Source organism: Podarcis tiliguerta, assembly GCF_965153285.1.
Source record: "Podarcis tiliguerta genome assembly, chromosome: 1".
NCBI classification, from domain to species: Eukaryota; Metazoa; Chordata; class Lepidosauria; order Squamata; family Lacertidae; genus Podarcis; species Podarcis tiliguerta.
Genome location: NC_139534.1, coordinates 104906656 through 104931622, shown reverse-complemented (window position 1 = coordinate 104931622; position 24967 = coordinate 104906656). Strand labels below are relative to the sequence as shown.

At 44.0% G+C, this 24967-nt stretch overlaps 1 protein-coding gene across 3 annotated transcripts in view; it reads right to left on the bottom strand.

The window, feature by feature from the left end:
* The window catches only part of FLVCR2 (FLVCR choline and putative heme transporter 2), a 60036-nt gene that overhangs the window by 17715 nt on the left and 17354 nt on the right, over positions 1-24967 (bottom strand). For all 3 annotated transcript variants that reach the window (XM_083448421.1, XM_083448422.1, XM_083448423.1), the window contains exons 2-5: positions 16721-16862; positions 16051-16191; positions 11236-11303; positions 10435-10538 (exon numbers count right to left, since the gene is read on the bottom strand). In XM_083448421.1, coding sequence (XP_083304547.1) covers positions 10435-10538; positions 11236-11303; positions 16051-16191; positions 16721-16862 — 455 coding nt within the window. The remainder of the gene's footprint in view (positions 1-10434; positions 10539-11235; positions 11304-16050; positions 16192-16720; positions 16863-24967) is intronic.

Below are 24967 nucleotides of genomic sequence, written 5' to 3'. Positions count from 1 at the left end.
CATCCTCTCCTTCACCTCAGGCAGCAAAATGTATTGAGCTGGCCCTAGAAAGAGACTGTGGGCCTCATAGTGGTATATCTAGAATGACACTTTTTAATTTCTGCAATTAAATTAAACACAGGGTATCCTAGACAGATGCTGGTAAGAACCAATAGGTATAGGAAACTGTGGAAATTAACAAGGCCAGTTAGTGAAGCTGACACTGGGCTTATTTCTTGAGAAGCTTTCACTAGTATGCAGGGATTAAAGTAGAGAGTGCAGTCAGGAAAGCAGGAAAATCTAAGGACAACTTGAGGATATAAAAAGCACATGGAAATCACTCCCTGCTGCATTTGCCTAGGAAATTAATCTACAGCCGCTCTGAAGGAGATGGCAGCTATTTTTATGCAAGAGCAGAGGTAGAATGTGGGTCCTGCAACAGTCCCCTGAACTTTGCATTGCATCTTACTGCATTGTTAAGCTATCTACCTCAGTCAGAGAGACAGGGAAAAGAGCCTCATCCATGAGCCTGCACCAGCTTCCCTGAATTCCCTGGAAACCTCCACTGCAGTGCTATGTCACTGTAGGGACAACAAAATGGTGGCTGCCTGGTTCTCATAGGAGGAGCACTGCTGCCACCGCCGTCACTCCTCTTGCCCTCCTTGTCCTCCTCCTCTGCCAGAAGTGGGGCCCCGCCAATATGTCCTACCCCCCATTTCTTACATCTGTGGCTCAAAGGTCGTCAAGTCCTGCTCTACCCCTTGTGTAAAAGAGCAAGACTTCCCAGTGCTCAGAGACCAGTGAGAAAGCCTGACCTGGAAGATTTTCTAAAGGTCAAGGAGCATCCTCTACTGCTTGGAAGAGGCTTCTGTAGCTGCTCTCAACATGAACTGGCTGAGGTCCCTAAGGTCACCAACTTCCGACCTATAGCTTGGCAGAGTCCAGACAAACGCTCACATGTGGTATTGTGAGATATTGTGGTTGAATAAAAAGGACGGGGATGGTGCTGTGAGTTAAACCACTGAGCCTAGGACTTGCAGATCAGGAGGTCGGCGGTTCAAATCCCCATGACGGGGTGAGCTCCCATTGTTTGGGCCCTGCTCCTGCCAACCTAGCAGTTCGAAAGCATGTCAAAGTGCAAGTAGATAAATAGGTACCGCTCTGGCGGGAAGGTAAATGGTGTTTCCGTGCACTGCTCTGGTTTGCCAGAAGTGGCTTAGTCATGCTGGCCACATGACCCGGAAGCTGTATGCCGGCTCCCTTGGCCAATAAAGCAAGATGAGCACTGCAACCCCAGAGTTGGCCACGACTGGACCTAATGGTCAGGGGTCCCTTTACCTTTACCTTAAAAAGGTAACAAGCTTTCTGTTCCCAGCAGCAAACAGCATGGCTGGGCTGTACCTCTCCCCTGACCTCTGGCTGATGTGTTGCTGCATTATCCTGGGATGGGGAGGAGCACAGTGGCAGCAAGGTTGGCATGGTGCAAGTGCACTGGTGGAGCCAATCTAGTATTCCTGGTGGTGCATTTGTGAAGTGTGATTCATGTTCCTCACCCTCTCCCTCATTGTAAGTGACAACATCTCAGCTGGACAGAGGTGGGCAATGTTGGCTTTTCGCAGTATAGTAACGCAGAGAGCTTGCTGGGGAGAGCTTGCATTAAAAAGAAAAGGGACTCAAAAATAACTTAAACAAGGTTTTAATAAGAAAAAGAAAAACTCCTTATACACCAAATACAACTACAAACAAACATGACCCAACCACCAACCCATCCCCAGGGTAAATGGCAGAGCTAGGTGCTGCTCCTTATATACTGTGGCCAATTCCCAACACAGCTTAATCAATGCACTCAGCAGCACCTGCTATGCCTCACAGCTGCAAGGCTGGATCTCGTTAGTTACTCTGGCCCTTGCTCCGGCCCCTTAAAGGTATACACATTGGGTGAAACAATGACGAACCTTTAGATTTAAAGAGACAGTTCAACATTTCCCCTGCGGTTCATCATTGTGGAACAAAAACATACAGCATACTTTGTACATGTTTTTCATGTGTAACCTTTGGAAGTGCTTTAGTAAAAATGTCTGCAATTTGATTGTCACCTGGAACACATTTAAATACAATCATTTTGTCACCAATTAATTTCTTTACAAACTGTAAACGTAATCTTAAGACTCTAGTGCGCTGCGTATTGGTTTCTGAACATAGAATAGCGAGTCCACTCTGGGAATCAAGGTAAACTTTCACTGGCAGTGTTACTTGTATCTGTAGGTCAGCAAATACTTGCATATACCATTCTATATCACGAGTGGCCTGAACGCATGCACATAATTCACTCTCTGTTGTGGAGAGACAAATAATGGTTTGTGTCTGGGACTTCCATTCAAAAGGACAACCGTTATAACAAAACACCATACCAGACACACCCCTGCAATTATTTTGTTCCACTGCATGAGATGCATCGCAGAAAATTTCAAAACCTTTGTCAATACTTGATGTAAACTGCAACCTATAATGTTTAGTATGTTTAAGGTACATTACCACTCTCTTAAGAGCAGAGAAACATTGTGTAGTGGGCTTTTCCACAAATTTTGCCAGAAAGTGAAAGGCATAAGTTATATCTGGTCTTGAGATTCTTTGAATGAAATTTATCTTGCCTATAGCAGAACGATACAAAGTTTTGTTAGGAAATGGCTTATCCTCACCTGTAAAGGTGAAGCCACACACCATAGGCGTTTCCTTCCCATTTGCATTTTCTAAACATAGCATTTCAACAAGATCATCAATTTTTGCACTTTGATGAACCAGAAAAGATCCATTTTTGCCTTTCTCAATTTGCATGGATAAGTAATTTTTAGCTATGCCTAATTCCACCACATCAAATTTCTTCTGTAACTGTGATACTACTTGTTCATATTCCTGTTTAGTTTTTGTAGAAACTAACACATCATCTACATACACACATATCTTGGTTACAGAGTTTGCCCTTTCCTTTATGAACACACAATTGTCTGCCTTTCCTTGTGAAAAACCAATATCCAGCAATGCTTTTGCTAAAGTTTGGTGCCAATTTCTCCCACTTTGATGCAGACCATAAAGGGATTTATTTAATTTGCATACCAAACCTTCAGCGGCGTCTATGCCTTCAGGAACTCGCATAAAAATTTGTTCTTTTAAATCTGCAAACAGATATGCAGTTTTTATATCTAGGTGGTAAACAGAATGTCCACGTTGTGATGCATCTTTTAACAAGAGCTTAACTGTTTCATATTTTACACTTGGTGAATAACACAAATCATAATCTTCACCAGGAATTTGTTGAAAACCTCTAGCGACTAATCTTGCCTTGTACCTTACAACTTCATTTTTGTCATTCATTTTAGCTCTATAAACCCATTTTGAATCTATAAGTCTCATATCTGGGGTTTGAGGTACAAGGGACCAAGTGTTATGCTCTTTTAAAGAAGCTATCTCAGAGTTCATAGCTTTATACCAATTTACAGCTTGGTGCTTAGGTAAATTCTGAACATCATTGTAACTTTTTGGCTCAAAAACCACCTTATTGGCATAGACAGTATTAAAATGTTCATCTGCAAATCGTTGTGGCTTCTGCCTCTTTCTATCTGAACGTCTCAGTCCGGAAGGAGAGTCAGACTCCTCAGACTTAACAGGACTAAGTGAACTACTAGTTTCAGGTTGTAAACCATCATTGTCAGACTGAAGAGATGCCTGTAGGCTAAGCTCACGGTCAGAAAACTCAAGAGAATCTAACCTCCCCTCGGGTGCCTGTAACTTTGAATCATCAAACAAATTATCAGATTCAACAGGCTTTTTGTCTTCTCCCATTAATTCAGAAGCACCATTTCCTGCTGCTGCTGCTCCTGCTTCCTCTTCTTCCTCAGTTTCATTTATACCATCAGTATCTTGGAAAACAGCAACTCCATTCCAATTTACAGTTTGTATCATGCTTCTGGTAATATGAAATTTGCCAGTTGCTGGTATGTAAATTCTGTACGCCCCCTGCTGATAGCCCATTAATTTTCCCTGAACACTACGTTCACCCAATTTCTGCTTAGCAGGATAATGCATAATTACATCTGAACCCCAAATTCGTAGGTATTTCAGATTAGGGCGTTTTTTAAACAGCTTCTCATAGGGGGTGACATCTAAACCAGAATGATAACTTCGATTTCTAACAAAGCAAAAAGCATTAAGCGCTTCAGCCCAAAAGTCTTTGGGCAGATTAGCATCATGCAGATAAGTTTTAACCCCTGCCTGCAGGTCACGCTGCACAACTTCAACAAGCCCATTCTGCCAGGGACTTCGGGGGCAAGATAACTCATGAGTAGTCCCCTGCGCTTCCAGGAATTTCTCAAAATCCTCAGAAACAAATTCCCCACCCCGGTCAGAAAACAGGTTCTTAATTGGTTTGTTAAAGTGCGTTTTTACCCAGTTGCAAAAAACTTTGTACTTCTCAAATGCTTGGGACTTCTCAGCTATTGCATAAGTCCAACAATATCTACTATATTGGTCTATCAGGGTAAGCCAGTACTTAGAACCTCCTAATGATGGTGGGAGTGGCCCAACTAAATCACAATGTACACGCTCAAATGGCTCAGTTACTTTCCTATCTGAGTACCTACCCTTGCGTGCAACCTTAATCTTATTTTTGCAACAGGATAGACATTGCATAAAGAATTTACACGGTTTTAAGTTGAGGCCATTAACAATATTCTTTGTCTTAATTACATCAGCAAAATTCAGGTGTCCCAGAAGTCTGTGCACCTCATGGACACACCCGGAATGTGGCCTTACATTCCTCAACCCCTGGCTTGACTGTGCTGCTCTGCAATTTATAGGCGATTGGGAGTAGGTGCGAAAATACAGTCTATATAAACCATCAGATTCCCGGGCATACAATAGACGTTTGTTCCCCTCAAAAAACTCGCACATTGAATTTAAGAAACGCACAGTTATGCCTTGACGAGCAAAACACCTTACTGATAATAAATTGTCCACTGATGGGCAGTAAATGCAGTTTGCTATAGTAATGTTTAAAGAGTCAAGTTTAATAGTACCTCTGCCAAGCGACTGCAGGACTTGTGAATTGGCTAAATGTACATTACCAATTTCCTCTTCGAAAGAAATAAACAAGCTTCGATCGTTGCAAACGTGCTGAGATGCACCTGAGTCGACAATGAAAGAATTCCACTTGGCACCTTTAATTCTTTTACGATCTGTTGTCCAAGCATGAAAAGCTTGCGGCTCGTTTCTGTCTTTACGGTACGATGTCGGCTGCTGGGCTGACGACCGTGACTGACGAACAGAAACAGTCTTGGGAGTACTTTGCTTTCTTTTGGATCTGCAGTCCTTTGCAAAATGTCCTTGCTTATTGCAGAACCAACAACGCTTTGCAGCTTTAAATGCAGTCGTATCACCACCAGCTTGCATGTGGCGTCCCTCATTACTTCTGGAAATAGGAGTGCTTATGGCACAAGCCTCCCTTCTGTCCAGTTCGCCCATTAATCTTGCCGTTACCCCTTCCACAGTTAATTGTGCTGGTGGAACGGCAGATATCTGGCTAGCTATACCATCAAAGTCCTCATTAAGGGAACAAAGGATGATAAAAACATACTGAATATCAGGTATCTCCATGTCCCTTTGAATTAATTCGCAGCGTATTGCCTCCAGACGTCTCAAGTGTGCTGCCAAATCACCACCAGGCTGCAACTTCGTCTGGTACAACTGCTTGAAATACGTCAATGCAGACGCTGACTCTTTTCTAATATGCACTGCTGCAAGACTGTCCCACATTTCTTTGGCAGTTTTCTTATTCCTTATATAAACTACTTGCTGGTCGCTGACTGCCAAATTAATTATCGCCCTGGCTTTCGCATCTCCTTTCGACCAAGCATCAGTTACAGGGTCAGGAGGGTCTTTAGTTACATAGGTCCATACATCTCTAGAGGTCAAAAGGGCTTCCACCCGAAAAGACCATAAACTATAGTTCTCATCTGTTAGCTGTGGGAAGACTAGAGCCTTCTCCGCTTCAGGAACCCGGTCAACCATTCTGGAACTCTTCCAGACCCACAAAAACTACGCTAACAGGAGAAGGAGTTTTCAAACCTTTCTCAGAGTCCAAAAATATGCAGTCATCCACTCAGCAGCTGGGCCCATAACCAAAGATGTTGGCTTTTCGCAGTATAGTAACGCAGAGAGCTTGCTGGGGAGAGCTTGCATTAAAAAGAAAAGGGACTCAAAAATAACTTAAACAAGGTTTTAATAAGAAAAAGAAAAACTCCTTATACACCAAATACAACTACAAACAAACATGACCCAACCACCAACCCATCCCCAGGGTAAATGGCAGAGCTAGGTGCTGCTCCTTATATACTGTGGCCAATTCCCAACACAGCTTAATCAATGCACTCAGCAGCACCTGCTATGCCTCACAGCTGCAAGGCTGGATCTCGTTAGTTACTCTGGCCCTTGCTCCGGCCCCTTAAAGGTATACACATTGGGTGAAACAATGACGAACCTTTAGATTTAAAGAGACAGTTCAACAGGCAACACAGCCCTGGGCTGCTGGCTATACATTTGCAAGAGAGAAGGGGGGTTAGTAATGGCCTGTTGCTTTGGGACACTCGCCCACGTAACCTTTCAGGATTGAAGCCTTCAATCAACCAAGAAAGGTCTCCCTGCTTCTCCCAACTACTGGCCATTTAATTGGTCATTTTTTGAACTAGCAAGACCCGGGGGACCTTTACTAACTGAAAGCTCTAACCCTAATTAAACTTCCTTAGAAGTAAGTCCACTGAACTGAATGGGACTTCCTTCTGGGTAAATATCTTGTTCATGATGATGGACATCATGCAATTGTATAGCCATCTTATTGTCTGTACCATGGCCTTTTGTACATGCTACTACACAGGAAACAACATACAATCACTTCCTGCATCATTTTTGAAGCATACTTATCTGGAATGGCAGAGCTTTAAAGCTGATCCAAGCTACTTTACAGTATTAAAGTAAGAACAGGAGTGAGCGCAGGGCTTCAGTACGCTTGCTAAGTATTCCTTGGGTGGAGCAGGGATGGTGAGAGACATTCTACACACAGATTTTTAGGATCTCCCTGGATTTCGCCTTTAAAAAATCTGCTAGGGAACAGGGAGGGATTTACTTTAATATGGGAAGAGGACAAGAGAGGCTGAGACTGAGTCATCCAAACCTAGTTAGCACTCTGCAGTTGAGTTTGCTATTAAAGGGAGTGAGATCAAGGGCAGTCACGATTTGCATTCTACTTCTAGTCAACTGTGGAAGAGCAATAACTCAGCAGGGCTGCTAAAGTATAGAGTTACTGTTTACAGTGGTAGGAGGTATATGTAAGTTCAGTGATTACAGTTCTGCGTTGGGTCAGAGATCTATCCTTAAGGCTTAATGGGAGGGCAGCCTGCTATTTTCAGAGCAAACATGCACAGAACGACAAGAAGCTGCCAAGCTGTTATATCAGGGATAACCAGGATGCAGTAAAATTGTATCCATCTTGCTTCACTCTGAAAAAGCACTCTCTGTTAGTACCCTGCATTCCAGAGAATGGCTTGGCAGGAGGGGTGGTACCTTTCCCAGTTATATAAAGGGCAGATCAGCAACAGTTGCCGTACATCGCCCCTGTCAAGCTAAGAGAAAAGGAAAAAATAACACCCCGCTCTTTGGTTTCAGCCCAAAGAGTATCACAGAAGCCTTTACCAGCATGATCTAATTGGTCGTGCAACTTCTCAAAAGCTTCCTTCTCAAATGATAATAATAATTTTAAAAACCTCTTCCTGTACTTTAGGGGATTTATAGCATTTGTGCTTGTGTGTGCATGGATTAATTTTTATCCATAAGTGGTAAAAACAGCAAGAGGCTTTGCAGGATCCTTGTTAAATCAGATGAGCAGAAACACATCACTCCCTAGCAGCTAAATTCAGCCAAAAGAATTCATTTTACTCACCTCTGTTTCAGGGTAGTCCTACATGTTACTGTGGGAAGCAGGCCGACCCCCCCAGGAAGTGATAATTGAACCCTTAGCTGATAAATATCTACAAATTACACATCAGGGAGCCGTATTTGCTTTGGCAGCTAAGAAACTCCAGTCCAGTCATGTTAATGCATCATACTTTATGCTGTTGATTTTCATGGAGTAGACTTTTATGCTGTAGATGTTACTGGTTATGTTGTGTGATTTTAGAGGAATCCATTTGTTGTTCATTGTGAAGGCCTTTGGCTACATACAATAAATTGATTGACTGAGGGAAGCATAAACCAAGTGTTCACCTCATTGCACTAAAGTGGGGGCCATGGGGTATCTGCAGGGGATAAGGGTTTATCCTTCCCCTGAAAGTCTATTATTTGCCAAGATAATAATGCCTCCTTCCTCCTCCACACACTTATCTTCTTCACTTGTTCCTTCTGCCATCCCTGCTTAACTACATGTAGAACCTCTATAGAAAGCATGATGTTAAGCAGTGCTAAAAACTAGCCGTTAGGGGCTGCTGTTTAAGACAGAAAGCCCTTTGACGGAGATTTCCATGCAGTGGCACAGCTGCCTTCTGGGAAGTATAAATCTGCAAGGCCACACGCCTGGAGCAGGCCTGGATTGAGTCACACCACCAGTGTCACAACACTTGCGAGGATATAGGAAGTATCCTTATACAGGGTCACTGAATTATAGTATGTGCAGCTAGATGGACAGTGATCATCTCTGTGCTGCACATTGGTTGTTGTTGTTTTTTAAAAAAACACCTTTAGAAATACTTAAGCAATTTATGAAACCCAGATATTTAAGGACTGTTTGAGCACACCACAGTGGCAGAAAATTAAGTTTTTGTCCCTAGGTCCCAAACTTTCAATAGCTCTAGCTTTGCAAAACAGAAGACACCCTGACAACCCGCAGCCTTCTGCAAAATTCCTACTTCCTAGCTCTTCACCACTCAACTTTTCAATTCCAGTCCATTACAGTGGTACCTCGGGTTACAGACGCTTCAGGTTACAGACTCCCTAACCCAGAAATAGTACCTCAGGTTAAGAACTTTGCTTCAGGATGAGAACAGAAATCGTGCTCCAGCGGCGCGGCAGCAGCAGGAGGCCCCGTTAGCTAAAGTGGTGCTTCAGGTTAAGAACAGTTTCAGGTTAAGAGCGGACCTCCGGAACGAATTAAGTACGGTACTTAACCCGAGGTACCACTGTATTAACCTCTCCTGCATTCTGAAGAGTGCTTTGAGATCTGTCTTTGCTCTTCACAATACTTTCCTCACAATACTTTGTTTGTGGGCACTCTCACTCACTTTCATTGCCTTATCACAGAAAATCTTCATGCTGAGGTAAGGCATTTGTTTTATCAGATAAAAACTTGTATTGCTTCAGTTTTTATTATATTAGTGGTTGGCTTTAATTGCTGTGAGCTGCCTTGAGTGGTGTGAAGGCACCAGAAAAGCAGGAAACACATTTTTATATAACTAAATACACTTGCAGGGGAGAATCAGTGGCCAGGGGGGAGTTAAGCATCCCTACCTCCTGTCCAGCAATCGTTCGTTGTGTCAGCACACATCTGCCAAGAGAACATCTAGTCTGGACCTAAGAGGACTATTGTGGTGCATCTCAATTCCCCTTTACTCTAGCTACCCACCTCTCTTTCCCTAGAAACACATTCAAAAAGTTACAGACATATCTTAGGAAGTAAATCAATGCAATCTCTTAGGGATGCTACACATTTAAACCAGCCTTTCTACAATATGAGGGACATGGGTGGTGCTGTGGGTTAAACCACAGAGCCTAGGACTTGCTGATCAGAAGGTCAGCGGTTCGAATCCCTGCAACGGGGTGAGCTCCCATTGCTCGGTCCCTGCTCCTGCCAACCTAGCAGTTCGAAAGCACATCAAAGTGCAAGTAGATAAATAGGTACCGCTCCGGTGGGAAGGTAAACAGCGTTTCCGTGCGCTGCTCTGGTTCACCAGAAGCGGCTTAGTCATGCTGGCCACATGACCCGGAAGCTGTACAGCAGCTCCCTTGACCAATAAAGCAAGATGAGCGCTGCAACCCCAGAGTTGGCCACGACTGGACCTAATGGTCAGGGGTCCCTTTATCTTTACCTAATGGTCAGGGGTCCCATTACTTCTACAATATGTAAAACTGCTCTTGGACCTCTTGGCAAGCCTTTACCCCAAACTGTGATCCCCGCATCTTCCTCCTACTAACCTTTTAAAAAATAAACAAAATGCTATACTTTCTGTTAGTCTCTCCAATGCACAGTTCATTTAGCTTGGACAAGCACAGCCTCACACTGCAGATAGTAGACGTCACAGGCGCATGTGCCAAGGATTTCAGCCAAATAGCTCCAAAGCTCTTCCAAAGCAGGAAGCAGCTCCTGCAGAGTTTCCCCCTATACTTACCCGCTGAATAGGGGTGGTATAAAGGACTTACTTGTATGTTTTGGTTCTGTCCAACCAGAGGCCAGTGATCAAAGCTCCAACCATGCCAGCCACGACAATGGTGAGGCCAATTCGACCAGCGTTGAGCTGCTCATCCTGCATCAGCAACACACAAACGCACAGAGCAGTTTGCTTTCAAGCACCCAAACAGCTGGAGGGACAACAGGAGACCTTGGGGTGGAACCAAGAGCACTGAAAACCGATGTGGTACGCAGGACCCAGGGGTTAGGCTAGGACCAGAGAGACCCTGTTCAGGGCTCCACTCCAGCAGTGAGGCTCACTAGATGAGACTCTTCCTTCAGGCAATGGAATGAGAACCTGCTCCAGTCTGACGGCCACATACTCACATGCACAATTTCCCAAGGGCAGCATGCCAATGATTAAAGAGGCCGGCGGCAAAAGTGGGCATGGACTAGGGAGAATCTGGAGGCATTATCAGCACTACTAGGCTTTGAAGACACTGTTGGGAGGTGGTATTATATTCCTGATCCACATGTGTACACAAAATCAGGAGTGTTTTTCCCACACACAAGGCTTAAAATGACATTCCGCTTGGAATACGCATGCATGAAATCTGCCTTGCTTTTTCGAATGCCTCTCTTCCTTTTCCCCTTGAGCATCAGAAAACGACTGAGCGCTCACATACATGGAATTAAGAGGCTCAGAAATGATTTTCAGCCTCGTGTTCTCGTTCTAAGGCTCCCCCAGAACAGAGGATCGCAGGCATCTGTTATGCAGCAAGAGCCAGTGTCCTGAAGGGGAAGCCATGACAGCTGAACAGAATGTCACTTACCTTATAGTGGCTGATCACCATGCGGGTGAGTAGGGTCGAGAGAGCATAGAAGCAGCCTGTGTTTAAGCCTGGAAGGTAGATAAAAAGACAGCAAATTCATAGCGTGCCCTGGATTACGAGACAAACAGCAGCACTGCCAGGTCTCAACCACAAAATCCAGTGAGGTCAGAGCTAAACTGGGGTTTGAACCTTTGTTAAAGTCTGGATGAACACACATAGACCAGCTTTGTTGTCTTTGCAATCTTGATACTAATCTTCAGGTATTTCCTGAACACACACAACACCCTTTCCTCTTCCTGCAATTGTACACTTGAGTTTATTTACTGGGACAGGGGGGAATTTAAGAAATACAGTACTGAAATGCAGGCGCACAGACGGGACAATGACTAGAAGAGGGCATTACTTTGGAACAAGCATCATTCAGTCACATCAAAGCTGTTGTCTCATTAGCCAGGTAGGAGCCGGAGGGAGGGTAGAGATAATGAAAAACCCGGAGCACAGGTGAGAGGGATGCAGTACACAGGGATGCAGCCTGCAACTCCTCTTTCACAATTTTCTAGAGGAGACCGTCTGAATAACTGGGCCCAGCCTTTGATGTACACTTTTATTGCAGCCCAGCTCTCCCCACAAGCCCAGCTGCTGCCGCTGTCACCATTCATACTTCTAAAATAGCGTGGTGTTTCTTCACAGCTCCATCAATGTCTCTAGCCGAGCCTTTGCTGCGTTTCAGTTTCCCTGTTTAACGGGAAGGAGACAAATGAGCTGTTTCAACATCCCCAAAGCACAAGGCAGCAGTTTGGATTCCTAAAGGGGACTTGTCAGAACAATAACAAAATGCACAAAGGGCACAGATTCATCATTGGCCTCTGCCCACAGTAGAATTAATTGCCGCAGACACAGCAGTGATTTCTAAACCTTTCATAGAATCATAGAGTTGGAAGAGACCCCAAGGGCCATCGAGTCCAACATCGAGTTCATCGCTATCGATCCTTTTCTTTAAAGTTGGGACCTGCTTTTGTATGAACAGGTCCAAGAGATCAGTGACAGTTCACTGCCCTTCTGCTCAGTGTGGACGGTAATATCAATCATCATCATCATCACCATCACCATCACCATCATCTCAATAGGATGGACTGCTAGTTTGACCACACTTACAATGAATCCAAATTCTGCCAGCAGTGCTGTGGCAAAAACAACACACTGCAGAATATTTAACATGGCCATACAGGACGCAGAATGGAAAGCCTGTTATTTACAAAAGGGGGATAAACCACATAGAAGGAAGTCAAGAACTCCCAGCTGAGAGACATGACAGTGAACTTTGAATACTCCTGTCTTCTTCAGGAGGAAGGTCGATTGCAATCACTCTGGCACACTCTTCAAACAATCAGCAAGCCAACCACCAAGGAAGTGATAAGGCAGGCAAGATGCTGACAGCATACATTCCAGGGGACAATCTGACCCTGAACATAGGCAGCAGCACACCTTGCCCTTTGTGCTACGCTGTTTTGACAGAGAAATAGGATGCATTGAAGGATATGCTTAAGGCAAATAACACAGTCTTGGCGGGGTGGAGGGTGGGGGAACTGGTAGAAGTCGGGAACTTGCAAAGGACTCTGGAATTCATTTCATGTCATTTGTACAAATAAAACCGCATCCTTTCTCTTGTCACAAGACCATAGCATCACAAGATTTTAGTGTGACCTTATAGAGAAGCATGCAGAGCCATACTTGTTACAGCTGTCATTGCGGTAAAAGAAACAACCACACCCCCCCCAAACCAATGTGTGACTTCACTGAAAAGCTTCATGATAAATTTGGAAGCCAAAAGGAATGTCCTATTAATTTGTATGAGAAAATGAATGCCTGGCTAACTGCTCATTAGAGAAAGTTCTGTCATCTCCCTTTCTCCCCTAGTGCTTTTTGTTTGTTTGTTTGAACCTTATTAGAGTTTGAACCATTAGCAGAGTCTTGGGAAAGGGTGAAAAAAATTGCTTGTGGAGGCCAGATGAAGGCCTCGAACTGAGAGTTGGCTCTCCCTGTTCCAGGCATGCTACTGCTACACCTACCTGCCCCCTGTCACTGTTTAATCCAAAGCAAGATTCACCCCCCACAATTCCCCCACACACACCTAGCAACATTCAAGTCCACTGTAGCCACAGCAGTGCAGCTGTGGAATGATTATCTTGAGGGAGGGAAATAAGTGACACCCTGCCTCTATATAGTCCAAGATATACGAAATATTTGGTTGTTTTGGATGTTTTCAACCTGCTTATCTGTGAAAGGAGGCTGGGAAAGACGTTAAAAGGAATAGTTTTCAAAACTATAGACTGGAAAAACCCTGGGATACTCTGGGAGGAAGGGCAGGATATAAATTGAATACATAAATCATAACACATAATCACTGAAACAAAATAAAATAAATAAAATAAATAAATTCCTTCCAGTAGCACCTTAGAGAGCAATTTAGTTATTGGTATGAGCTTTCGTGTGCATGCACACTTCTTCAGAAACCATGCACATGAAAGCTCATACCAATAACTAACTTATAGTTGGTCTCTAAGGTGCTACTGGAAGGAAGTTTTATTTTTTTTTATATTTACTTTATTTTGTTTCGACTACGGCAGACCAACACGGTTACCTACCTGTAACTAGTAAATAATAACTGTCTATACATTGCTTTGGGCTGCCCTGGGCAAGATAAAGCAACCAACAAATTTAATACTAATAATAACAAAATGGCCTAAATGTGAGAAATGCTCTCAGGAAGATCCAATTCCATCCTTTTTTTTTTTTGGAATTACTTTAATCCGTAACTGATCCCTGCCTCTTTCTTCTGAATTCCGTTCCACTGAATGACAGGGACAAAAAAGACAGAGACGACTTTCTGTCTGAAAGTCGTGCGTCTCTATTTCCTCAAAAGAATTCAAATGCGGAACAATAGTAGGACTGTCTCTAGCAACTAATTGTGATGCTCAGAGCAGCAGAGATGCCTGAATGCAAAAGACTCTGCAGTACAGTACTGGATCTGGAGGGATTAGGGAGAAGCAGGAACACTCTGCAAACTGTATTCCCACTCAAGACATCTTCTTCTGCACTGTGCACAGGAGGAATGAAAAAAGACCCCCCCAAAATTGCTCCATCTCTTTCAGCCAGAAAGCCAAACCACCCAATCACTCCTTTGGCTACATAGCAGAACTGGAGCCAGAGCTCTCAGAGCAATGAGAGATTTGTCTTTACAACACTGCATACCCTGACCCCTCAAATAAACAAATAAGGTGGTTGTTGTCTAGAGCTAGAGAGAACCCATAGAGAACAAGAGACATATCAATCTTTTCTGTTACTGTAGAGAGAGAACTGAACACAACCATCAAATCACTCTCGCTGTGCTAGGGCCCATAACTGAGACTTCTGTTGAGCAGAAGACATTGGGAGGAATTAGGAGGCTTTGATTCTGTCTGGGCAAGCATTTCAGCTTGTCGGACAGAATAATTCCCCCTCTTCTCCTGCCACATGCTGTCCCCGGGGGTACTCCCACCCAACTCCTGAGTCAATTTTGGGGCAGGGTGTTTGTGTGTGTGTGAGGGGGAGGGCGGGGCAGGCCTACTGTGCAAGTGAAAGTCTTTGCTTAGGGCTTCTGCTGACAGGACTACTCAGCTGAACCCTGCCCACACATTTCCACAGAACTTTACAACTCCTCCTTGTTTATAGATACTTCCTCAAAGGAGGTTTCTTCATATTCTATTCAAAAACTTTCCCTTCCTTTTTATTTTCTCTGAGTTGCTGGTTTGTTAAAGGTTTTTTCGTGTGTGTGTTTGCAAAATTAGGAAGAAAAATACCGTATTTTTTGCTCTCTAAGACGCACTTTTCCCCTCCTAAAAAGTAAGGGGAAATGTGTGTGCATCTTATGGAGCGAATGCAGGCTGCGCAGCTATCCCAGAAGCCAGAACAGCAAGAGGAATTGCTGCTTTCACTGTGTAGCAATCCCTCTTGCTGTTCTGGCTTCTGAGATTCAGAATATTTTTTTTCTTGTTTTCCTCCTCCAAAAACTAGGTGTGTTTTGTGGTCTGGTGCGTCTTATAGAGCGAAAAATACGGTACTTGTTTTAAAGCTATCCCTCTGTACTGTGTTGGCAAATAGAGTTTCCAGTTTCAACCTTCATATTTAACTGACTGATTAAGTTAAAAATATGAAATTGCATGTGCTCAGAGTGGTTGCTGTTGTTTATCAAAGTTAGCAAACTGTGTCTTATGGGGTTTAGCATTTAAAGCAGTGGAATAAAGTGGGGTGGAAGAGAAATGTTCATTGTGTCTTCAATACTGACACATGAAGAAATCAGAGGAGTGCCTCTAAACATTTTGATGATGGTGCTGACAGCAGCAAGAGTCTTTTGTCAAGACTAAGTACAAGGAAGCTTTCTTCTTAATAAAAAGTTACAACCTTTTACATAGGTGGGGCTAACAGAAAGGGGAACACAAATCACAACTGATCATGGGATGTGGTTCTGACTGTGCTATTTCCTCACACAAATATTAGTTGCAGACTGTCTTAAAGGAAATTGGATGCTTTGGTATGTGTCTTTCTAAAAGCAGAATTAATTTTTTTTTATTTTATCTTTAACTCAATTTGGAATGTTTTCTGTGTTGTTGTTGTTTTTAAGCATGGCTTATTACAAAAGGAGTTGCTGTTTTATACTTAAGCTTGCTGCCTTGAGTATTGTATGGCACAAAGGCAGCCTAAGAATTAAGGAAAACGAATGAATGACAGAGAAACTGCCTTGTTGGCTGCTTCTTATCAGCAGGAAAGGAACCTTACCATAACTGACTATTAGAAGCACAAAGTTGACATTGCGAAACAGACGGACAATAGATTGCAGATAGGAATATTCCTCAGGTGATGCTGTGTGGATCAAGGCTTGGGCCCGGCTCGGAGGATGTGCAGGCTTTTCCTTGAACACTATGGAAAGAGCACAGAACCAGAAGTTAGGAATGGATTGGATGCTGTGCCCGACTCTGCAGAACAAACATAGGGGCATTGGCAAAGACCCTTGCAGAGCAGGGGCTGGGAACTTGTTTCCCTCATCCCGTGGGCTGATTTTGACAGATGGGTGGGGCCTCAGCCTGTCAATCACCTGATGTCACATGATCTCCTTTGGCCCTTATGAGTGATCAGATGGCGATGAAGCCATGGAAGCTTCAGCAATCAACTGATCACCGCTGCTTGCATGGCGTGTGTATGGCACTTTGCAAGCCCTGGTGATTAGCTGATGAGAAGCCGATTTCAGAAAAGAATAAACCTATCTGGTGCAAACTTTAGTCATCATTCTCACCTAGAGGTTTGTCCTATAGATTTACTATTTCCAGACAGTACATATTTACAGGAAGCAGGTGTCAAAAAGAGAAGTTCACGATTTCTGGAGTTCACAGTGTGTCCAAACTTCATTTATAAATCAGCCTTAAACTGTATCCCACTTAAATCTACTTACCGAAAGCTACTAAGATGAAGAGTGCTGTTGCCACAGCTGCAGTCATAAAAAACATGATGCTAATATGATAGGCCAGCTTCTCCTCCTCTTCCACATCGGGAACCAGAACTGGAGGCAGGAGGAAACCCACTGCAATGCCAAGCTAAACACAGAAAACATCATCAGATGGCGTTTGTCATCTCTCACACTTGTCTAGTCCAGTAGGCTTATCTACGGTCTACGGAGGATGTTGTTTTAAATCTACTTCATCTCATATTTTACCAAAAGCCATAAGGAGTGATCATTGCAGGACCGCCGCTTATCCTGACAGGAGCAACATTATGCATTGGGTTGGACTAGAGGACCCTTGTCCTTCCAATTCTACCATTTTATGATTAACAAATCCTATAAAGGCTCAGAACTCTGCAGCTATCAATTCTGCTTATGCTAGCTTCACCAGCTAAAGCCAAATTCCACAGTTTAAGCTGGCGGAGTATGCACAAATAGCCAAGCGTTTGGATACACTTGGCTAGACATTCTTAAGACCAGTGTTAAGACCACCCAACATTCATTTGAAGCCAGGCACTAGTAAAATACAGTCCTTAGGACTGAAGCAGCGTGCCTTTGACTACAAATTGTTAGGAATCGCAAGTAGGAAGAATGCTATTGCGCTCATATCCTAACAGACTTTACATAGTCGTTTGGTTAGCCACTATGAAAACAGGATGCTGGACTAGACGAGCCGTTGGCTGAATCCAGGAGGGTTCCTCTTATGCTAACTCTCAAATTGACATCAGTTAATACCAATTTGCATGTGAATCTACCTATTCAACTGAGCAAAACCCCAAACAGTGTACAGAGGACCATAACACCCATAACAATGATGAAATTATAGAACATCAACGTGAGTAAGATACATAAGCAAAAACCTTTTGACATCTTAAGCAAAAGCTACATATTCTTACTGAAGGCTTGAAAGAATAAAAATGTATCGAAGTGTTTTCTAAAGGTTGTGAGATTTAAGCCCAGATGAGCTCCCCATTGTCAGGAAGTTTTTTAGGCTGCCTCCTGTGAACTCTCACAATTTTCAACCAGGACTTTCAACCAGGGCTCATTGCACTAGGACGCAATGTTCTTGCACTGAGCCTTGTGTTAAGCTGCCCTAGCACTTTGTGCCTCAGCCCTATATATAATTACATTGCCGCCCTAAATACACAAAAGGGTCAAATTGTTTCCTAAATTTTAAAAATGCAAAGCCTTTTCAAAGAGGAAATCCAAAACTAGGTATCCTTTTTAAAGATATTCATATGAATCGATAAGGACGGGTACTTCATATCAACCCTGTAGCTAACAAATACGGATGAACCTAATACAGTGGTACCTCGGGTTAAGTACTTAATTCGTTCCAGAGGTCTGTACTTAACCTGAAACTGTTCTTAACCTGAAGCACCACTTTAGCTAATGGGGCCTCCTGCTGCCACCGTGCCGCCGGAGCCTGATTTCTGTTCTTATACTGAAGCAAAGTTCTTAACCTGAAGCACTATTTCTAGGTTAGCGGAGTGTGTAACCTGAAGGGTATGTAACCCGAGGTACCGCTGTATTGTACATGCTGTGACATCCCAGCATGTCAGTTCTCCTAGCTGAGACACAGGGAGAATGGGCTTAGTTAATACAGTACATCACTCCATTTAAGAGCAAACTCAGGTGATGAGTCCCAACAGAAACTGATCTAAAACAGGGGTGCTGAGAAACCAAAGAGAGGTATCGGCCAACTTAGGTGTGAGGGGAAGCCTGTCCAATAAGGACTAAGCATACTCATGTTGGGAAATAGAAACTGGGAATTTGGTGTGGGATGGCTGGTCTGCTGGGGGAGGTTGTAGCAGGTTGGCTGAACAGTTGCTAGGAATTGCAAGGAGGCAGTGCTGTTATATTCAGGTGCTGCCTTTGAATTCCCCCTAAACATTTGATTTACCGCTAAGAGAACAGGATTGTGGCCTAGATGGGCCACTGACCTAATTTAGTCTTCTTATAAACATTCCTATTGTGAGATAAAAAGACATTGTAGTATTTTGTGGCAGGTCCCATCTTCTTGTCTAACTGGGCATTCCTTCACAAGAAGTCTACTCTAAATAGACTAAGTGAACTGGAAAAACTTATTCTCTCTTTTACAGGCGATGGTGGGCTCTCAGGCCAGACTTTCAGCATTTGTGACTGCTATGCAGGCTGCATGGCTGTGTCTCGCTTATCTTGTATGAAGGTGGAATCAAAGCTTTGCTTTTCTACATGGAAGACTTGACTTGCACATTTAGGTTAACGTGCCCTGCTCTGTCACAACCAACTCTACAGACTGCTGTTTAAACACAGAACCAGAATACATCGCTTCTGTTTTGTTGGTATTACCAGCTATTTCACAATAACCGTGAAACAGGAGCAGAACATAGGAAAACTGAAATATATAATTGTTATTACAAACATATATGACAAATGTGTTACAAAATAAATTGTGAAAACTAAATAGCTCCTCATGTTATGGTGGAGAAATTCAAATTATGGACTGTGTCATGTTTGACCTTTCAATATATTAACTTGTTTTCAATTGTGAAACCAATAATACCATCTAAACTTACAAATCATTAACTCCCACAATGTTTGCTGGAGATCTTCATTTGCCAGGCATCGCCCTGAAAGTCCCTCTTATCATTCCACACCTGGGCTACTTTGGAGCTATTATCATAGTGAGACAAATGTGGGCAGAGATTCCTGAAACTCAGATCATTTATATGAATGACAGAGCCACAACTGAAAGCTATAATGCAGTGATGTCTATCAGGTAGATCGCGGGATGAAAGAAAGTGATCACCGAATGTAATGTTGGCCCCTAAAAAAAGCTCCACAACTTTGGCCCTCCCCTCCAATGACAATGGGTAGATCACTGCCAGGTTTTTATACTGGGAACAGATAGCAGTCCCTTGGAAGTTGGATGTCCCTGCTATAATGTAATGCACAAAATATCCCACTTCAGTGCATGCAACAATTAAGAAGAGATTTCCAAGAATTTTGCCCATAGCACTTTCAGTGTGAGAAGCACTTCAAACTGCTTATCACACTCATCCTGGAAAAGGGCCCTACAAATAGGTAAGTGCATTCACTTTGTGGACTGGAAACAAACAAACTCAAAGGTAAGTGCCTTGCCCAAGGATAAAGGTAAAGGTAAAGGTACCCCTGCCCATACGGGCCAGTCGTGTCCGACTCTGGGGTTGCGCACCCATCTCGCTTAAGAGGCCGGGGGCCAGCGCTGTCCAGAGACACTTCCAGGTCACATGGCCAGCATGACGAAGCTGCTCTGGCGAGCCAGCACCAGCGCAGCACACGGAAACGCTGTTACCTTCCCGCTATAAAGCGGTACCTATTTATCTACTTGCACTTAAGGGTGCTTTCGAACTGCTAGGTGGGCAGGAGCTGGGACCGAACGGCGGGAGCTCACCCCGCCGTGGGGATTCGAACCGCCGATCATACGATCGGCAAGTCCTAGGCGCTGAGGTTTTACCCACAGCGCCACCCGCGTCCCATCGCCCAAGGATAGAGTAGACTTTTTGATGGCTCAGTGGCATCATAAACTATAGTGCCATGTTTTAGACCACAACTCAAAGTTGCCGCTTCTATTCAGGTCACTCTGTTCAACTCCTCTCAAAAGCAATGACAAACCTAGACAGCATCTTAAAAAGTAGAGACATCACCTTGGCAACAAAGGTCCGTATAGTAAAAGCTATGGTTTTCCCAGTAGTGATGTATGGAAGTGAGAGCTGGACCATAAAGAAGGCTGATCACTGAAGAATTGATGCTTTTGAATTATGGTGCTGGAGGAGACTCTTGAGAGTCCCATGGACTGTAAGAAGATCAAACCTATCCATTCTGAAGGAAATCAGCCCTGAGTGCTCACTGGAAGGACAGATCCTGAAGCTGAGGCTCCAATACTTTGGCCACCTCATGAGAAGAGAAGACTCCCTGGAAAAGACCCTGATGTTGGGAAAGATGGAGGGCACAAGGAGAAGGGGACAACAGAGGACAAGATGGTTGGACAGTGTTCTCCAAGCTACCAGCATGAGTTTGACCAAACTGTGGGAGGCAGTGGAAGACAGGAGTGCCTGGCGTGCTCTGGTCCATGTGGTCATGAAGAGTCGGACACGACTAAACGACTAAACAACAACAACAACAATTCCCAAGGTCCCCAAAAGAAGACAACCAGCTTGATTTCTGTATAGCTGTGAGGAAAGCATACAGATCTGAGCCTTTACTTGAAAAGGAAATAAGGCCACTGGCCACACTGGCTGGGAGCTGGAGTCCATGGAATATTTTGAGGTCCCCCATCCCTGATCTACAACTACAGCAAATCCTAAAACTGATTCCAGCTACTTCCTCCCACAGTCCAGCATGCAATAGTAGATCAGAGCAAACCTAAAATTTAAATATTCCTCTTGTCATTTCTTCTGTTTTTACATGTTCAGCTGGTGGTTAGGATAAAATAAATTTGGTCAAATTTCTTCACTATCATGACAGGCAATCCTGCACTTTGCATGTAGCTCAGAGACAGTTGCCAATATAGTTCCTTCCATTGGCAGGAAAACCACAACAGGCTCTAAGAACAACTTTTAATTTGGATACATCGAGTAGCATCCAACATAGCATTACTCAGAGTAAAAGGAAAAGGTAAAGGACTGCTAACAGTTTAGTCCAGTCACAAACAACTCTGGGGTTGCAGCACTCATCTCGCTTTACTGGCCGAGGGAGCCGACGTTTGTCCGCAGTTTTTCCAGGTCATGTGGCCAGCATGACTAAGCCACTTCTGGTGAAACCAGAGCAGCACACAGAACCGATGTTTACCTTCCGGCCAGAATGGTACCTATTTATCTACTTGCACTTTGACGTGCTTTCAAACTGCTAGGTTGGCAGGAGCAGGGACCGAGCAACAGGAGCTCACCCTGTCACAGGGATTCGAACCGCCAACCTTCCAATCAGCAAGCCCTAGGCTCAGTGGTTTAGACCACAGCGCTACCCGCGTCCCTGTACTCAGAGTGCATCCATTGAAATTAATTAATAAGGTTAACTTAGGTCCATTAATTTCAACAGGTCTACTCTAAGTAAAACTCAGTTGTCTACTACCCAGTGTTTTGTGAACACTGTTAAACGAAGAGTAAAAAAGCAGAAAGAAGCCCCCTAAAAATACATTAAAGTCAATCTGGCTTTTTCACTTTTTTTTTAATTACAGACAAAAGCAAAATGAAAAGGTTTAAGCATTACTTCTCAAAGCAGCCAAAGTCTCACACATCCTGGCAATCCTTATGATTGCACCTCCTAAAGGATATTCCAGAAAACTTTTTGTCCACAATTAAAATGAGCCTGAAATGTCTGTCAGTGAGAAAAAGAACAAATGAGCTCTGCCAGGCCTTTCAGGATTTTTGGAAGGAAATGAATGCAAAGGCAAGAGACATCACCTCTCTTTTCAAGTGGTGCATATAGCCTTACTTGACACCCCACTGCACTTTGCCCTATTTTCTCCAGTCATGCTTCAGCTCTACTCAAACACAAATATATCTTATGCTTTCATTTGTTTTATTTCCCCAGACACCCAGTGTAAGATATGTGTGATCCCCCCCTTTATTTAATTATAGGCATTGGAGTGATTTTCAGTGGACCACAGCATAAGGTAAAGGTAAAGGGACCCCTGAGCATTAGGTTCAGTCGTGACAGACTCTGGGGTTGCAGCGCTCATCTCGCTTTATTGGCCGAGGGAGCCGGCGTACAGCTTCTGGGTCGTGGTCAGCATGACTACGCCGCTTCTGGTGAACCAGAGCAGCGCACGGAAACGCCATTTACCTACCCACTGGAGCGGTACCTATTTATCTACTTGCACTTTTGCTTTCAAACTGCTAGGTTGGCAGGAGCAGGGACCGAGCAATGGGAGCTCACCCCGTCGCAGGGATTTGAACCGCCAACCTTCTGATCAGTAAGTCCTAGGCTCTGTGGTTTAACCCACAGTGCCACCCACGCCCCTTGGACCACAGCATAGATAGAGGGTAACCCCAACCAAAAATACATGTGTGCTTAAGTGGATGCATTTCCCCTAATAAACATGGAAGTGAGGACGTGATCCTTTCCCATGTAAGAACTGCCTTCGTGGAGGAAGTATATGACCAGTGGTACCAGCAAAACCACTGATGGGCAAACACCCTCCAAGTACCACAATCCTCCACCCTCCTTTCCTCCACCCTCCTTTCCTCCACCCTCCTTTCCAGGCTGGTTTGCACAAAACACAAATAGACTGACTCAACCTCACCACACACAAATAATGTATATTCCTTTCTAATATAGCACAGAGGACTCCATTTAGAAAAGCAATTTGAACTTCATTTAAAAAAGAAAATAAAAACAGCCTTGGCAGAGTTTGTAGTAAGCCTTTATGGACTGAACATCTGAAATAACCACATGCAGAAATGCATAAACATGGAGCTATTCAGGGGAAAGCAGAATACCACAGGGAGCATGGTCATCAGCTAAAAATTTCTGCAGAGTAAGAACGAAAGGCAGATATAACTCCTACAGAAGAAAGCTCAGCCGGAAATGCGAACACATCTTGCGAACAAGCAGCCAATGACATGGCACTTTCAAAAAGGACTTCTGACCTGGTCACAACTCATCTCAGAGGTTCAAATCACTGAGCAGCATCTTCCTTTATTTCCAGCACTCAAGCAAGTGTGCCATCACTTCTGTCATCAAAATCGCACCAGCCACATGCTAAAAAGGAAATATTAGCCAACTTGGGGAAACACCAAAGTTTGCACAAATACAAAAAGGGGGGGTGGGGACTAAAGAGATAGGACCCAAAAGCATCCCAGTGATGGCTGAGCATGTTCACTGGGCATGAAGTGCACTGTTGGGGAGGGTGGAAAACCAAGAGGGAGAAGGAAGCGGATGGAGAGACCTGGAAGAGACGAAGGTGGTTGACTGGGACCAGGAACAAGAATGCATGTTGCAGGGAGGGATTGTTGCAGGTCCAACCTGTGGCCTTTAAGTCAAACTGGCTTAATGTTTATCCTACAGTCTCTTTTTCTCCTTAACAGTGCAATCTTATCCATGTTTAAATGGAAAATTCCCACTGAGTTCAATGAAGCTTACTCACAGGGAAGTGGATCTAAAAGTACAGCCTCAGGGTCTGATTTCTAATGGCTACTGTCTAGGAGGAGAGATTCAGGAACCAAACAGGTTTCCAAGTGTGGGGAAACCATACATGAGTAAGCACCACTCAGATCAAAGGGACACTCGAGAACAAGGTAGGAACAGAGCAATGTAGCTGGAATATCAAACAAACACATTTTGCAATACCAGTCACCTAAATTTCAAAAGCAGTGTTGTTCTCCACAATTTGCCAAGACACAGAAACTTGCCAAAGTGAACTTGAGAATCAAACCCCCAACCAAGGGATAGCAGAAACATTTCTTAAATTAGTTGTCCAGGGTCAGCTGAAGGCAGCATGGGAAGGTGCTGTGAAGCTGCTGCTCCTGCCTCCTAGGAATAGCGTTGTGGCCAAGGGGAGACCAAGAAGGACACTGACAAACTGGAACGTGTCCAGAGGAGCGCAACCAAAATGGTCAAAGGCCTGGAAATGATGCCTTATGAGGAACGGCTAAGGGAACTGGGCATGTTTAGCCTGGAGAAGAGGAGGTTGAGGCATGATATGACAGCCATGTTCAAATATATAAAAGGATGTCACATAGAGGAGGGAGAAAGGTTGTTTTCTGCTGCTCCAGAGAAGCGGACACGGAGCAATGGATCCAAACTACAAGAAAGAAGATTCCGCCTAAACATTAGGAAGAACTTCCTGACAGTAAGAGCTGTTCGACAGTGGAATTTGCTGCCAAGGAGTGTGGTGGAGTCTCCTTCTTTGGAGGTCTTTAAGCAGAGGCTTGACAACCATATGTCAGGAGTGCTCTGATGGTGTTTCCTGCTTGGCAGGGGGTTGGACTCGATGGCCCTTGTGGTCTCTTCCAACTCTATGATTCTATGATTCTATTCTATGATTCTAAGGTCCCATCCATCAGCCAGAGCAGCTGCAGGAAACCTGCAGAAAGGATGCTCCACTCCAAATGCCAGCTGCACTGGGACCGCAGAAGCAAGATGGGAAGATGCTCTACATCCACCAAGGAACAAGAGCCCCCAAAAGACTATTCAATAAGGAAACATCAACAAGCAAATAAATAAACAGAAAACTAC